Raw genomic sequence first — 16,681 nt, 5'->3', positions numbered from 1 at the left:
AAAAAAAAAAAAAATGAGACTCTGTCTCTTAAAGAAATAAAAATAAAAAGAAGAAACAGAAGCATAGAGAGATTTTTTTATTGGCTCTCTTACAAGTGGTAGAGCCCAAACCCATTCCAAAGGCTGTGCCTCTAATTACAACTCTAGCCTTTTCCCCAGGAGGGCCCCAGAGGAACCCCAGGCATGTGGAGTCTCTGCCCAAGTCACAGCCCACCCTCTGTGGGACTTGGTTGGCTGAGCCATAAAGACAGGCAGATAATGAAGCCAACGAAGTAGTGGATTTCTCTAAATCCTTAAAAAGTCCCATACCTGGCTCAGTGCTGGTAGTACAGTGGTTATGGCACAGGCCACATACACTGAGGCTGGCAGGTTTGAACCCAGCCCAGGCCAGCTAAACTGCAACAAAAAAATAGCCAGGAGTTGTGGCAGGAGCCTTGTAAGTCCCAGAAGCTTAGAAGGCTGAGGCAAGAGAAATCACTTAAGCCCAAGAGTTTGATGTTGAGGTAAGCTATGACGCCACAGCACTCTGGCACTCTACCAAGGGGGACAAAGTGAGACTCTGTCTCAAAAAAATAAAAAAGAATAAAAACAAAAAAACAGGGCAGTTATGCGCCCCACCTCCCCAACTAGGGGACGTGGGGTGATGTCCAGGGACATCTGTGATTGTCACACCAGGAAAGTACCCCTTGAATGGGGTGAGTAGGGTTAGGGACACAGCTCAGTACCCTGTAGGGCCCAGGACAGCCCCTCCCCAGAGAACAATCCGGGGGATAAACTGCTTTAAGCCATAAGGACTCTTAAAAATTTGTTTACCATAATCACAATACTGTTATTTCACCTAAAAAAAAATCCCATACAAGTAGGGGGCAGTCAAAGACAGTTTGTTTTGGCATGTCTCTGATGGCTCCCTTCCCAACTGGTTTGCAATTGTTTAAACTCACTGGGCCCTTTGAAGAAGCAATCAGGTGCAGTGGCTCACCCCTGTAATCCCAGCACTCTGGGAGGCTGAGGTAGGTGGATCACCTGAGCTCAGGAGTTCAAGACCAGCCTGAACAAGACTAAGACCCTGCCTCTAAAAATAGCCAGACATTGTGGTGGAAGCCTATAGTCCCAACTACTTGGGAGACTGAGGCAAGAGGATCACTTGAGCCCAGGAGTTTGAGGTTGCTGTGAACTGTGACACCACGGCACTCTATTAGGGATGATGATGAGAAAATCTGTGTCAAAATGAAAAAAGAAGACACCCATCACCACCACTACTATCACCCTCACAAAACTAGCCCATAAATCACAGCAGCCACATCTCACCAGAATGGTGGCTTGTCCTTTACTGAAGTTCTTTGAACATATGATATGAATAGTCTGAAGTCACACAGCATCACCTGGAACTGTGGTTATTAATTTTTTAAGAGACAGGCCCTTACTATGTTGCCCAGGCTGACCTACAACTCTTGGCCTCAAACATCCTCCTACCTCAGCCTCTGGAAGTGCTAGGATAACGAGCATGAGCTATGCCTGGCCTGTTAATCCCATTTTATAATGGAAGAAACAGATTCAGAGAAGCAACACCAGGAGGCTACGGTTGCACAGCAATTCCAGAAAGAGCTGGTCTCTTACATTAACTCCCTTAACCTCCCTGGCCCTGCCTATACATCACCACACTGTGGTTACTGGAGATCCCTGCCCATCTCCCCTTCCCTCTGGAGATTTTCCACCTGGGCCTCAGTAGTAGTCTCTGAGCCACACACTTTATCCACATGACCTCATTTAATTCCTACAATGACTCCCTGAGATAGGATCTCTCCCTGCCCCCATTGTACAGCTGAGGACACTGAGGCTCACTAAGATAAACTGTGGATGGAGATCCTATGGTTGGCAAGTAGCTCTTGAGCTAGACAGATACCCTAAGTGTCCAACATGTAATGTGGGTGCCTGTGTCCACAAAGATAGGACAAAATCTCCAAAGCATTGGAGTATTTTTTTTTGAATTTTTTTTTTTTTTTTTTTGAGACAGAGCCTCAAGCTGTCCCCCTGGGTAAAGTGCTGTACAATCACAGCTCACAGTAACCTCCAACTCCTGGGCTCAAGCAAGTCTCCTGCCTCAGCCTCCCAAGTAGCTGGGACCACAGGTGCCTGCCACAACGCCTGACTATTTTTTTTGGTTGCAGCCTTCATTGTTGTTTGGCGGGACCGGGCTGGATTCAAACCCACCACCTTAGGTGTATGTGGCTGGCGCCTTAGCCACTTGAGCCACAGGCGCCGAGCCAGCCCTGGAGTATTTCAAAGCACGTTCTGGTTCCCCACTTGGCTCACTCTTAGGATGGGGTGCTCTCTACCTCTCTAGTAGTACCATCTGTAATAAAGTCCTCTTTCAAGCTAAGGGGAGATCTGCCCTGGTGTTTCACACACACACACACACATATACACACATGCCTGTGCCTTCTGAAACCAGAGATGGGAAACCGGGACATTCAAACACCCTGATCTCTACCTAGGCTGGATGACTGATTCCCCAGAACTCAGCCATGGGCCTGGATGTCTTGAGGACGTAGCTCTCGCTCGCCTTCAGCCAAGAAGACAAGGAGGGCACGGTGCAACAGATGCACCCCCAAGCGCCGACGCCGAGTGGGTGGCCAGCTTGCCACTACTCCATAGTAGTGCCCTTGTTTCTGGTTGGTCAGCATCTGAATTCCTAGAGAGATTGGAGGTGGTATCAAATGGACAGCCTTGGGGATACCTCCAAGCAGAAGTATCAGCAGAAGTATCCAACAGTGAACCCACTGTGTATTGCCCAGGGATAAACTAATGGAGCAAAATATATGCACATGCAGATAGGGAGTTGGTGCTCAATAACTGCTCACTGAATATATGAACAATCCTGAGAGGGAAGGGGTACAGGAAATGGTAGATTAAATGCTTCTCATGTGACCTCCCTCATCCCACATGCCAGGCACCTACCTAGGGCATCCACAAGACAGGCTTCCCGTGTATAAGCTTCCACAGCAACCACATGCTGAAAGCAATGCAGGGAGATGACACCACAACCACTGGCCCAGATGTCCAAGATCCGGCGCACCTTGGGGCAGACCTGGGAGACCCAGGGCAGAGTCAGCAGTTGGCCCCATAATCCTCTTCCTGTACATGTCTATGGCCTGAATGCCCCTGCACGTCTCTGACCCTTGTCCTGATACCTGTTTTCCTGACTGTCCATGATGGCCAAGGGCCTCCCGGAGATGGACATATGGCCGGGCCCGTGTCCCTTTGCCCACATAGAAGATGGCACGGACAAAAGTCTGAAGACACTTGACGGGGGTCAGTGAGAAGGCTCGGGCAGGCAGGTCCTGAGTCTCCCTGGTTGAAGGGGGTGATTCAAAAAGGGTAAGTGGCCGTGCATGGTGGCTCGCACCTGTAATCCTAGCATTCTGGGAAGCCAAGGCAGGTGGATTCCCTGAGCTCACAGGCTCAAGACCAGCTTGAGCCAGAGCAAGATCCCATCTCTAAAAAAAAAAAAAAAAAGCCAGGTTCAGCACCCATAGCTCAGGAAGTAGGGCACCAGCCACCCAAAACTGGCAGGTTAGAGCCTAGCCTGGGCCTGCTAAACGACAACTGCAACCAAAAAATAGCAGGGCATTGTGGTAGGCACCTATAGTCCCAGCTACTTGGAAGGCTGAGGCAAGAGAATTGCTTAAGCCCAAGAGTTTGTGGTTGCTGTGAGCTGTGATGCCATGGCACTCTATGGAGGGTGACAAAGTGAGACTGTCTCAATTAAAAAAAAAATAGCCAGGTATTGTAGTGGGTGCCTGTAGTCCAAGCTACTTGGGAGGCTTGAGACAAGAGAATAGCTTGAGCCCAGGAATTTGAGGTTGCTATGAGCTATGACACCATGGCACTCTACCGAGGGAGACAAAATGAGACTCTGTCTAAAAAAAAGTCAAAAAGGGATAAGTGACAAGAGTGGTCCCAGAGACAGTCCCAAAGTCACAAAACAACTTGAACCCATGTCCAGTGACACCCACTTTATGGGGCCAGAAGTGGGTGGCTGCTCCCTAGCCACCCACTTAGCAGCTTGAATTATGTCCAACTACCTTTTATAAAGCTGATGATCACAGATGGCCAGCCCTTTTCCTAAGAACACACACGAAATAAGAATCAACTCCCAAATTTACTAGCTCACATTTCTGGGTCTTTCCTGCCCTGCATACCTGGGGTCTAGTAGCAGATATGTAAAACTAGACTTTGTGACTCCCTCTCGCCACTTCCTGCTGGGATCTAGCTGCTCAAACTGCTGGGTAAGTGCATCTTCATCTGCCTGGACATGAGGGATCCTCCCCGTCCTCAGGGCCTCAGCCAGTTCTGGGCTGTGCCCTGAGAAGTCTGGGCCTGGAAGGAGAAACTGAGTCAAGGGAGATAAAGGATGAGATGACTCTCAGAGATGAGAAGTGGAACTGAGAGCTGGGGTCTCTGGGGACTCCTGGAGATTCCTGAACTCTAGATACTCAGGAGAGACTAACCAGGAGCTTCCTGGGAGTCTTCTAGCTGTCGTAGGGCAAAGGGCATGATGGGGCCAGGACTCTCATGAAGAGCTCGAGTTCTCTGTGGCAGCTCCAGGTCAGATACGGTGGAGACTGGCAGATGCCAGCAAGAGCAAACAGGGTCCCTGTTGCCTGTGAAGCTTGCCTCATCCTCTGTCAGCCAGAGGGTGGCCACATCACTATCAAGAGATGCCTGGTCATCTGTCTGGACATGGAGGTCACAGGATCTAGGGGGCGGTGTCCGCTGGGGACTATGAGCTAGGCTTCCATCAAGAAGGGACGCGGAAGAGGACGGGAAGCTGGCAGAATCTGATGACATCAGAGTCAAGGCCTGCAGATGGGCATTCAGTTCTTCCTCCTTGCATGCAGTTATGGCTCCATGTGCCAGCTGCAGGGCACCTGGAGATTTTGGTGCCCCCTGGGTGGGACTAACACCAGTCAGGAGTCTCTGCCTGTTCTGGGGCACTGACCCAGTCCAGAGGGACGTATCCACGGCTAGGTCCTCGCCTCCAGAGACTTCAACAGCAGTGATGAAGGAGGCATCTGAGCTGCAGTCCTGGCTTCCTAGTGGGGAAACTGAGCTCCTATCCTTGTGTGTAGTCTCAAGAGCAGCAGGGAGGTTGGGGGATCCCAAACCAGCCTCCAGGCCCATGTCACTGCCATCATCTCTGCCCAGTTGGGTCTGGAGTGCTGTGTCCAATGTCACATCAGGAGGTCGGGAGTGTCCTAGGCATGGAAATGAATGAAGTGGTCAGAGGGGATGTAAAAAGAGAGCACAGAGACAGGAATCGGATCAGACAGAAAGAGAAGATTGGAATTGCTAGAAGGGAGTGTCAGAGGCACAGACAGGCAGCCACAAACTGTGGCTGTGAGACAGTCAGAACTGGCGGGAGACAATGGGTGCCAAAGACCCTGGGAAACAACTGGGAACAGGAGCAACACCCAGAGACAACACCAAGAGACCAGTGGATGTCAGAGACTGGTTCAGAAGTCAAGCCCCCACAGCCACGCAGCTCCTACTCACTGCCAGACTCTGGTTCAGGCTCTTGGGTCTCTGCCTCTGTCCAGGTCCTGAACCTGGTCCGCGTGTCTATTTGCCGAAGGACACGAGCGCAGTCCATGTGCCCCTGCTGCACCGCCAGGTCCAGAGGCCGGAGTCCGTCCTGCAGAACCGCAGTCGGCAGGGGGCGCGTGAGGTCCTCGCGCTCTATGCCTCCTTCCCTCCTTCCCTCTGTGTTCGCCAGGTCTTCGCAGTGCAGGGCCCCCTACCTGATCGCGCAGCGCCGGGTCCGCTCCTAGGCTGAGTAACAGTTCCAGACTACGGAGACAGCCCCAGGCAGCTGCCACATGCAGCGGAGTCAGCGCCTCTGCAGATCTGAAGTGTAGGAGGAGTCACTAAAGAGTCTGCTTCGGACCAGGAACCCCGATTGCCGCTCGCCAACGCGGAGCCTCGACCTCGGCTCCTCCCCCCATATCCGCCCTCAAGCCTGAAAACTGCCCTGGGAACCTAGATCCTATGCCCTCGGGCTGGGACCCAAACCTCTGGTGTCTGACCCCAGAAATTCCACACCCACTTCAAGATCCGAATCCTTAATCCCCACTTTGGAGCGGGCTCTACCCCATCCCGCGCCCTCGACTTGAAACCCTAGCGCCACCCTACAGCCCTAGACCCTGCCCTGTACCTCCAGGCTCCCTCTCCAAGTCCCTGCCTCAGGCCGAAGCCCCGCCACCGGACCATTGTTGCCCGCTCCCGGACTACCAGAAATAGGCTCCGGGAGACCCCAGTCCCGGGCCCAGGACCCGCCTCACCGAGCGTTGGGGTCCCCGCCTCCTCGCAGCAGGGCCCGGAGGCAGCAGAGGCCGCGAGGGTACCGGGCTCTGGCAGCCAAGTGTATGGCCGCCGCGCCGTCGACGAGCACCATGTTGGGGTCCGCACCGCGGCGCAGCCAAGTCCTCCACCGCCCTGAGAACCGAAGGTCAGAGTGGACGCCGACCACCGCCCCGCCCCCTGGCCCACGGGCCCCGCCCTCACCGCGGCTCCTCCTCCCGCAACGCAGCCCGCAGCCGTCGCGCCAGACCCGCCGCCGCGCCCATGTGCAGACAGAGCCAAAGGCTTCTAAGTCCCAGCCAGGCAATTTCCAACTTCCCGCGGCGACTTCTTGCGCACGCGCCGCCCCGCCCCTCTGCAAGGGAAGCCGCTACAGTGTGCAGTGCAGGATCCCCAGCCAGAATGACTCGGCGGTGCGTCGGCTCCCACATAGCGGTTCGGGAGTTTCAGTGCCCGGTCTGGCCAACGCTGAGTTTTCAGGCAAGGCCTGGGACACCTGATAAGTGCCAGGGCCAGGAAAGGCCTCTGGGTGTGCCATTATCTCGTCTCAAAACTGAGGAAACGGGAACGCGCACAGATGGAGGTGGTGAAACTATGATTAGGGGACCTGGGAGTGTCCACAAGGCATTAAGTCCCCAGAATCCTCTGCCGAGGGATCCAGTAGAGCACATAGCCCTGTTACCATGTGAGGCCCCTGTTCTGCATTGCTCATGTTCTGTCCAGTAGAATTGGGAGTCCATTACTTTTAAGTTTCCCCATCTGCGGGGCGGTGCCTATGGCTCAGTGAGTAGGGCGACGGCCCCATATAACGAGGGTGGAGGGTTCAAACCTGGCCCCGGCCGAACTGCAACTAAAAAGCCGGGCGTTGTGGCGGGCGCCTGTAGTCCCAGCTACTCTGGAAGCTGAGGCAAGAGAATCACTTAAGCCCAGGAGTTGAAGGTCCCAGTTAGCTGTGTGACGCCACGGCACTCTACCGAGGGTGACAAAGTGAGACTCTGTCTCTACCAAAAAAAAAATGTTTCCCCATCTGCAAAATGGCAGGCTCCTAAGGAGGCATGTGTGAAGATTTTTTTTTTTTTTTTTTTTGAGACGGAGCCTCAAGCTATCCCCCTGGGTAGAGTGCCATGGCATTACAGCTCACAGCAACCTCCAGCTCCTGGGCTCAAGCGAGTCTCCTGCCTCAGCCTCCCAAGTAGCTGGGACTACAGGCGCCCACCACAACGCCTGGCCATTTTTTTGGTTGCAGCCATCATTGTTGTTTGGCGGGCCCGGGCTGGGGATTCGAACCCGCCACCTTAGGTGTATGTGGCTGGCGCCTTATCCGCTTGAGCCACAGGCGCCGAGCCATGTGTGAAGATTGAAAAGGTGTTTCAGCACAGGGCCGACACCCAGTAGGGTGAATATGCTCCCAGAATATATGCTCATAGGGAGGAAAAGGAGTTGCTCAATAAAGCTATTTTTGTTTTATATGAAACTGAGAAAAGTCTAGCTAGTAAGCTTTTTTGCACCATTGCTCATTATCCAATAAGATGGTTGAATTGGGGCCCTCTTGTATTTCCTGATGGAGCTGTTAGTCTTCCGCGACAGGGAGACTTGACCCAGGCCTGGCCAAGGGGGGAATCACTGGCCTGTGATTGGCTCAAGAGGTCACATGACTGAGACAGGTCCAATCACATAAAGGCAATGAGAGAGCCTTCGCTTCACCTGGATTGGAGCTTGGGGAATTGTCAGAGCTATATCAACCCTTTCCATGGGGTAGAGAGAAAGCAGGGCACACTAATCATCAACCATGCAGGATATTACAGCCCTTCTCACTGAAAATAATGTCCTAGCACCTGGATCCTGCCAAGCATGAAGATGCAGCCTTAGGTTTTCATCCACAAGAAAAGATAGTCACCTTTGGCAGCAGTGGCTGCCACTTGGAACCAAAATGATTTCAATAACACAAAGTGATTGTTGTGGACGTGGGTTAGCAATACTCAGTTTATTTTGACGACAAAAAACACACAAGAAAGAACAAAAATTACAACTCACAAACCAGGAGTGGGTGTGGGTTGGGAAACATGGGGTGGAGGGGTGGCTGCCTAGAATTCCTGGGGCACCTCCTGGAATCCTGGGTTTCCTCCCAGGGGTCCCACAGAGCCCAGTCTGAGAACCAGCACTCTGGGCCAAGGGTTTCACTATACAAAGAGGTTAAGATGAACTCTAATGGTTCAGACAGTGGCCTCGACCTCAGTGGTTTCATCCTCCTCCTCCAGCAGGCTATAGGAGGCATGGCTCTGGCAGGGCCGCTGCAGTGGGTGAGCCAACAGTTTCGCCATGCAGTTGTGCAACTCCAGTGCTGGCCCAGCCAGGGCAACCTCATACTTGTAGCTGGTACCCTTGGTATCCAGGCTTCCCATGAAGGCAAACATGTCCTGGGGGACCGGTAAGAGCTGTTCGGGCTGGAGGGTATCCTCAATAGGCCCTCCCTAACCCTCAAGGGCTTCTAAAAGGAAGTGAATATCTGGAATGGGTCCTAAAATGTGAAGAAGAGTTTGCCAAGCAGAAAACATTCACACATTCAGCACATATTCCCTGCCACCCATTCAGCATCAGGGACCCACAAAAGATCTCAGTCCTGGCCTCTAAGAGCTTCCAACATAGAGAGACACAGTTGAATGCAAACACATCCCCTGCCACATGGCTGATCTTTTCTGAGAAGGAGAGAAAGCTTCTCATAGGAGAGATGTTTGATTTGGGCACTGAAGTATGAGTAGAAGCTGGTCTCAATTTCCCCTGTTCACACTTGGGTAAACTTAGGCTCAGAGAAGTGGCCAATCCAGGCCTCACAGTAAGTCTGGGACTAGGATGTGAAAGACCAGTAGAGCTTGTGGAGGCAGGGAAGGGTACTTCAAGCAGAGGGTACAACAAGGGCAAAGGCAGGAAGAAAGAGAAGCAGAGGATGTTGAAGATGAGGCAGGCAGGAGCCAACATGCTCCCTGGGCCATTGCTCAAATGGCTCCCACCTCTTAAGTCACTAGCTCACAGCAGACATGTGGGAAATGGTTGTTGAATGCATGAATTTGACCCTGACCCAGCTGAGCCAGGGATTCCAAATGGAGGAAGAGATCCAAAAGCCCAGGACAGACTGGTTCTGAGACGGATATCCCACCCACAACCACCTGCTACAGCCTCTTACCTTCCAACTCATCTCCTCCTCCTTTTCATCAGCATCATTGTGGATGTAAACAACATCAAAGAAAAAATATGGGCACTGGAACATTTTCTACAGAGAAAGAAAAGAACATTAACCTTTGGGGCTTGAGTAACCCCAAGCCCCACAGTTCCCAAGGTTCTGCCTTAACAGCCTAAGAATCTGCCTCTAGAAACCCCTGCCCTTGTCGTTGCTAAGTCCTTCCTAGTAGCTAACCACCATCCTGATGGCTGCAGGCATCCCTCCCTTGCCCAAACCTCACTCACCTTCATGGGCTCTGTCAAGGAGAACTGGGGCTGACATGGTGGACGGCTGTAGACAAGGATGGTGCGGACCACATATGGAGGTGGAATTGTCTGTACATTCTCTGTAACAGGCAGCTCTGTCTTCTGCTGGCTGCATAGCCGGGAGAGGTGATAGGTCAGAGCATGCTCTTGGGGTCTCACACCCTTTTGTCATCCTTGGAAAAAGCCTACCTTGTCACTTGATATGTGGGCTCCACCCAACACCTCCAGAATTCACTGCTGCCTCTGAGCCTTCTCATATGCTATTTGCTCTACCCTGAGTACCTCACTAGCCTCGCCCCTTTGACCAGCTCCTTCTGCACCAACAAGGATGCTTCACTGACCCTGGGGTTGGAGCCTGCTCTGACTACCATCCATGACCTGAGTTGGACCTGCCAAGTAGCACATCCCTCCCCACCTGACAGGGAGCTCCAAATCTTATGTACTGGGAGGCACCTGTGGCTCAGTGAGTAGGGCGCCGGCCCCATATACCGAGGGTGGTGGGTTCAAACCCAGCCCTGGCCAAACTGCAACAAAAAATAGCCGGGCATTGTGGCAGGGGCCTGTAGTCCCAGCTACTTGGGAGGCTGAGGCAGAAGAATCGCCTAAGCCCAGGAGTTAGAGGTTGCTGGAGTGACTCCACTGCACTCTACCGAGGGCGAAAAAGTGAGACTCTGTCTCTACAAAAAAAAAAAAAAAAAACAAATCTTATGTACTAAGTTAGTACACATTTCCTTGATCAGCCACAGCTGATCTCATGGGCAAAGGGCACTAGGCAGTCCTTTAGTAAGTAAAAATCAAATCTGATTAACAAGAAAGAAGCCTATATCCTGGCCAGCTACAGTGGCTCACACCTGTAGTCCCAGCACTCTGGGAGGCTGAGACAAGAGAATTGCTTGCAGCTAGAAGCTTGAAACCAGTGTGAGAAAGAGTGCAAACCTATCTCTACAAAAAATAGAAAAATTAGCTGGGCACTGTGGCAAGCACTTATAGTCTCAGCTACTAGAGAAGCTGAGGAAGGAGGATCACTTAAGCCCAAGAGTTTCAGGTTGCAATAAGACTTGTCTCAAAAAAAGGAAAAAAAAAAAACAATCCCATAAAAACAGCCAAAGGATGGAGAGTGATTGGTGGGACCACACCTATGGTTCATCTTACAAGGGTACATGTGAATCTTTTTAAACGTAGAACATAAATGTCTTAACACAGTAACTAAGAAAATGCCATGAAGGCTATGTTAACCAGTTTGATGAAAATATTTCAAATTGTATATAAAACCAGCACACTATACCCCATGACTGTATTAATGTACACAGCTATGATTTAATAAAAATTTTTTAAAAAGCAAAAAAAAAAACAAATGAATAAAGCTGCTATAAACATTAAAAAACAAAAAACAGCCAAAGACCCCAAATAGAAAAATCCCTGAAACAATGTCAAATGGATTGAAAATGAATAAAAGAGCTCAAAGTAAAGTGAACATGTGGCCTCTTCCCCCTATATGCGCAGAACTTTCTGTAGCATTATCAGTCCTGGTACCAGGAGAAATAAACAGGGTCAATTAACTGGGAAAGTACAGTTTTTACTTTTCTTTCCTTTTCTTTTTTTTTTTTTGAAATAGAGTCTCACTATGTCATCCTCAGTAGAGTGCTGTGGCATCACAGCTCACAGCAACCTCAAACTCTTTGAGCTTAAGCCAGTGGTTCTCAATCTGTGGGTCATAACCCACAAGAACTATATTAAAGGGCCGTGGCATTAGAAAGGTTAAGAACCACTGGCTTAAGCAATTCTCTTGCCTCAGCCTCCCAAGTAGCTGGGACTACAGGCACTCGCCACAACGCCTGGCTATTTTTTTGCTATAGTTGTCATTGTTGTTTGGCAGGCCAGGGCTGAGGTTGAACCCACCAGCCTCAGTGTACGTGGCCAGTGCCCTAACCACTGAGCTATGGGCACCAAGCCAGTTTTTACATTTTGAACTAGTCACAAAACACTAAAAGAAGAATCATATTTCATGACACATGGAAATAATAAAAAATACAAATTTCAGTGCCCATAAACAAAACAATACAGTTTTGTGCCAATACAGGCACATAGCCATGCCCATTCAACAGTTGAGTTCAATCACCGCAAGAGACCCTGTAGCTCAAACAACCAAAAATATTTACTATCTGGCCCTTTACAGAAACTGTTCACTAACCCCTGGGTTAAAATAATGAGACTAAAGGTCCATGGGATAGTCACAGGAATAATGTTGGGGAGAGATTCTGGGAAGTACGTCTTTTGCAGAAAATGCTCCCAGACAGACAAATAAGCAATTGTTTCAGGAACAGGGTAGTAGCAAGGAAGCTTTAGAGCTCCCTAGATTGTTTCTGTTTGAGACAGGGTCTCTGCTCTGTCGCCCAGCCTAGAATACATTGGCATGATCATCATAGCTTACTGCAACCTCAAGCTCCTGGATTCAAGCAGTCCTCCTGCCTTAGCCTTTCAATGTGCCAGGATAAGAGCCAGGAGCCATTGTGCTTGGCCAGGGCTCCCTGGATTATTTCTGAGCAGCACATAACTCTTCTCCAAAAGTGATCCTTCCCTTAAAAGGTGAACAAGAATTTCCCCACCGGGGACTTACATGAGGCTGAAGAGACCTTCCAGATCTGTTGGTGATGCTAAGGAGATGGCAGTGGCACAGCACAGGTGGGGCAGGGACAGGCAGCAGGACCCAGATACCTCAGCAAGCACAGCGTGACCCTGGCCAAGTTGCTGGCCCTCTCTGAATCTGTTTTCTTTCAGCATAGATCACAAAACAAGCTTGGCAGTGGACAATAATTCAAAGTTCCCCTTTCCTTCAGAACTGGGGCCACTCTATTCACAATGAAAGGACCACAATGTTCCTGTCTCTCCCTCCCTAATATTCACTAGAGTTTGCCTTTTTTTTTTTTTTTTTAACTCACAGGAATCACATTCTATTTAAGTTTAGGGCTACACATGAGCCTTTAATAGTCAAATTAGCACAAAACAGGGTGTGCCCAAGTTCAAAGGGCTGCAGCAGCAATTGTGATTTCAGTCACACATTACCATCTATTGAGCACTGAGCACAGGGCCAGCACAGCATATACCTGGCCCTGTCATGTGCTCCCCATGTGGGTGCATTTTACTCATCCTGAGTCCAATTCAGCTGCCGCTGCTTCTGTATTAATTATTACTTTGTTTTCATAACACTCTGTGGGGTAGGCAAAGCAGTTTTATGCTTCCCATGGGATAGAAGGAGAAACTAAGGATCAGGGAGATGACTTGTCCATTACGGTGGAGCTCAGACATGCCATAAACTTGAGCTGACCCTCTCCATGGCTCAGGTTTTCCAGGCCAGCCCCAAACCACAGGGTGCCCCTGCCAGGAAGGATACTAAAGGTAGAACAAGAGGCCGTTTCCAGATCATAGAGGCAGCTGCAGAGCTCACGGGGGTCAGAAGTCAGGCCAGAGAGCTGTAAAGAAGCACAGGCCTCAGCAGGGTTCCACAGTCCCCAGGGGACTCCGCTGCAGGCAACACCTGCCTCAGACTCACCCAGGCCGTGTCATCGTTCACCACTACCAGAGCAAACTCATGGCTCTTGTCAATCTTATGTTTTGTCCGCACGAACATCTCGATCATCTTCTGGGAGACGTTGAGAGCATTGGTTTTAGAGCTGGGGAGGCAGAGAAGGGGAGTTAAGGTCCCCTCACTCATCCATCCCTGAGGAGCTCTACCAGCCTTCAAATAAGGTTCTGGAGGCTCTGGTCACACATCAGCAGGGTGGCAGAGCCTAGCCACAAACCTCTGAGCTCTTGCCCTTTCCAAATGTGTCCTTCTGGAGATCCTGTTGTAACTTCCCTCATCCATGTGCAGTCATGGGTACCAGTGAGGGGAAAGAGGCCTCCTTCTTAGCATCTCTCAAGAGCCCTTCAAGCCCCATCCAGGCCCTGCTGCTTGACCCTACAGAGACCCAGAGAGCAAAAGCCTCTCTTGGGAGGGAGCACATGGTTCTAGGCAAGGGTTTCAGGATCTTCCAGGTGTGGGTCTGAGCTGCCTCTGCTTGACTGCTATAAGGCCATGCGTGAGTCATTTTGCTTCTCACAGTCTCCAAGCCACTGTGGTGAACAGAGTTGTGATGGGTCATAGCAATATCATTACCAGTTGGTCCTACTCCCTGATACTGCCATACCAAGCTGGTGTGAGTCTTAGAGTGAAGGCCCCATATTTGGGGCTGGCCTTACCCAAAATGCCCCCCAAATGTCCTTCTTACCCATTGAATGACTCAAGCTTTGGTAATGACATTTCCTCTGACAGGTCCAGGCAGATGATCTGCAAGGAAGTAGAAGATGGATGCTTTAACTTTAATGTCAGCCACTCACCATTCATTGGCCTTTTTTCTTTTTTTTTTTTTTTTTTGAGAGAGTCTCACTATGTTACCCTTGGTCGAGTGTTGTGGCGTCGTAGCTCACACCAATCTCAAACTCTTGGGCTTAAGTGATTCTCTTGCCTCAGCCTCCCAAGTAGCAGGGACTACAGGGGCCCGCCACAATGCCCAGCTTTTTTTGTTGTTGTCGTCATTGTTGTTTGGCAGGTCTGGACAGGGTTTGAACCCGCCAGCCTCAGTGTATGTGGCCGGTGCCCTAGCTGCTGAGCTACAGGTGCCAAGCCTCACTTGCCCTTTTGAAAACAGCCCTGAAAAGGCAGTATGGTGACCTTTAATTCTCAGCCAACGCATCAACCTTGGAAGGCAGTGGATCAAGGGAAAGAATACTGGACTTGGAGTCCAGGTCAGTAAGAAAACAAAAAAATTAGGAAACGTTTGACAAATAAACACAGAAATGAGAGCAGCATACATAGCTCAGAGGGTAGGGTGCTGGCCACATACACCAAGGCTGGCGGGTTTGAACCTGGCCCAGGCCAGCTAAAACAAGAATGACAACTGCAACAAAAATAGCTGGGCATTGTGGTGGGCATCTGTAGTCCCAGCTACTTGGGAGTCTGAAGCAAGAAAATCACTTAAGCCCAAGAGTTTGAGGTTGCTGTGAGCTGTGATACCACAGCACTCTACCAAGGGCAACATAATAGGACTCTGTCTCAAAAAAAAAAAAAGAAAAAGAAAAAATAGCCAGGTATTGTGGCAGGAACCTGTAGTCCAAGTACTTGGGAGGCTGAGGCAAGAGAATTGCTTAAGCCCAAGAGTTTGGGGTTGCTGTGAGCTGTGACACCACAGCACTCTACCCAGGGTGACAGCTTGAGAAAATGTCTCAAAAAAAAGAAACACATATGAGGACATAGTGGGTTGAACTGTGGCTCAAAAGATATATCCACCCAGAACCTCAGAATGTGGCCTTATTCGGATCCAGGGCCCTTACAGATATAATTAAGGTAAAGGGTTTTACATATTTATTTATTCATTTATTTTTGAGACAGATTCTCTGTGTTGCCCTGGCATCATCTTAACTCACTACAACTTCAACTCCTGGGCTCAAGTGAACCTCCTGCCTCAACCTCACAAGTAGTTGGGATTACAGGTGCACATCATGACACCTGGCTAATTTTGCTACTTTAGTAGAGATGGAGTCTTGCTCTTACTCAGGCTGATCTTGAACTCCTCAGCTCACGCTTTCCTCCAGCCTTGGCCTTCCAGAGTGCTAGGATTACAGGTACAAGTCACTGTACCTGGCCTAAAATAAAGGTCTTGAGATAAGATCATCCTGATTCTGGCTCGGTGCCTGTAGCTCAAGTGGCTAAGGCACCAGCCACATATACCAGAACTGGGCGTTCCAGCCCGGGCCTGCCAAACAATGACAACTACAACCAAAAAATAGCCAGGTGTTGTGGCGGGTGCCTGTAGTCCCAGCTACTTGGGAGGCTGAGGCAAGAGAATTGCTTAAGTCCAGGAGTTAGAGGTTGCTGTGAGCTGTGATACCACGGCACCCTACCCAGGGCGACAGCTTAAGGCTCTGTCTCAAAAAGAAAAAAAAGAAAGATCATCCTGATTCCATAACAAGAATCTTTAGAGACAGAAGAGAAAAAGACACAGAGATGAAGGCCATATGAGGATGATGGCAGAGGTTGAAGTGATGCAGCCATAAGCCAAGGAATGTGCAGAGCCACCAGATGCTGAAAAGAAGCAAGGAAGGATCCTTCCCTAGATCCTCCAAATGGAGGACAGCCCTGCTGATACTTTGATTTCAATCAAGGTATCAGCAGGTGATACCTGTGACAATAAATTTTTGTTGTCATAATCCACCAAGTCTATGGTAACTTGTGGCAGCCATAGGAAATACAAAGGGAATGTATGCAGAGTGAACCAACAAAGCCAAAAGTGTTTAACTCAAGGTTCCCTAACACCTCAAAGCCCCTACTTACCACCTTCTCTGGACAGTTGACCCTGGGTGTCCGAACCTGGACCTCAGGTGTTGGTGGAGGCACCTGCCAGGGCTTGGAACCAGTTCCTGGACCATTGGGCGTGCCATCATCCGCACTGGCTGCTTCACCTTCACCCTCACTGCGGCTGCCCACGCTGACCTGGGCCCCCAGTGCCCGATCCTCAGCACCCTCAGGGTTGGAGCGTGTGCGGGGCCGAGGCTCTGAGGACTGCTCCTCTTCCTCCTCGTCCTCCTCCTCAGTAGGACTGCTGGGCTCTGCCACTTCCATGGCGCCTACGTAGCTGGATGGAGCAGAGACGGGGGAAGCCAGGGTCCTTCCTTTAGGGGGGTTTAAAACATCTGGGTTACTAAGAAAGAAGATGGGGCGGCACCTGTGCCTCAAAGGAGTAGGGCACCAGTCCCATATACCAGAGGTGGCGGGTTCAAACCCGGACACGGCCAAAAACTG

At 50.4% G+C, this 16,681-nt stretch overlaps 2 protein-coding genes across 5 annotated transcripts in view; both read right to left on the bottom strand.

Moving 5' to 3' along the window:
* Positions 1–2,189: 2,189 nt before the first annotated feature.
* On the bottom strand, positions 2,190–6,626 carry ANKLE1 (ankyrin repeat and LEM domain containing 1). Its single transcript, XM_023517160.1, has 9 exons — positions 6,611–6,626; positions 6,342–6,495; positions 5,802–5,907; positions 5,557–5,695; positions 4,512–5,258; positions 4,203–4,380; positions 3,192–3,351; positions 2,959–3,088; positions 2,190–2,692 (listed from the first exon to the last, which is right to left on the bottom strand). Exons 1-9 carry the CDS (start codon positions 6,624–6,626, stop codon positions 2,520–2,522), a joined length of 1,803 nt encoding a protein of 600 aa, XP_023372928.1. The 3' UTR covers positions 2,190–2,519.
* Positions 6,627–8,313: 1,687 nt separating this feature from the next.
* Positions 8,314–16,681, bottom strand: part of BABAM1 (BRISC and BRCA1 A complex member 1) — a 9,490-nt gene continuing 1,122 nt past the window's right edge. For 2 of the 4 annotated variants that reach the window (XM_012809460.2, XM_012809459.2), the window contains exons 3-10: positions 16,214–16,551; positions 14,112–14,170; positions 13,394–13,514; positions 13,235–13,313; positions 12,461–12,614; positions 9,823–9,952; positions 9,542–9,628; positions 8,314–8,777 (exon numbers count right to left, since the gene is read on the bottom strand). In XM_012809460.2, coding sequence (XP_012664914.1) covers positions 8,574–8,777; positions 9,542–9,628; positions 9,823–9,952; positions 12,461–12,614; positions 13,235–13,313; positions 13,394–13,514; positions 14,112–14,170; positions 16,214–16,501 — 1,122 coding nt within the window. In that variant the 5' untranslated portion in view covers positions 16,502–16,551 and the 3' untranslated portion in view covers positions 8,314–8,573. Of the gene's footprint in view, positions 8,778–9,541; positions 9,629–9,822; positions 9,953–12,460; positions 12,615–13,234; positions 13,314–13,393; positions 13,515–14,111; positions 14,171–16,213; positions 16,645–16,681 lie in introns of those variants that run through there. The other 2 variants (XM_023517177.1, XM_012809461.2) reach the window with 2 other exon arrangements.

Source organism: Otolemur garnettii, unplaced genomic scaffold, assembly GCF_000181295.1.
Source record: "Otolemur garnettii isolate 467f Iridium unplaced genomic scaffold, OtoGar3 scaffold00105, whole genome shotgun sequence".
Classification (NCBI taxonomy): domain Eukaryota; kingdom Metazoa; phylum Chordata; class Mammalia; order Primates; family Galagidae; genus Otolemur; species Otolemur garnettii.
Note: the sequence above shows the minus strand (reverse complement) of the source record. Positions and strands in the feature narration are given on the sequence as shown.

Excerpts from the sequence above, each read along its gene's own strand:
- ANKLE1 (XM_023517160.1), bottom strand. Across the intron at positions 5,259-5,556 it reads GCCTGAACCAGAGTCTGGCA|GACACTCCCGACCTCCTGAT; the intron begins GTGAGTAGGAGC and ends TTCCATGCCTAG. Across the intron at positions 3,352-4,202 it reads TATCTGCTACTAGACCCCAG|GGAGACTCAGGACCTGCCTG; the intron begins GTATGCAGGGCA and ends CCCTTCAACCAG.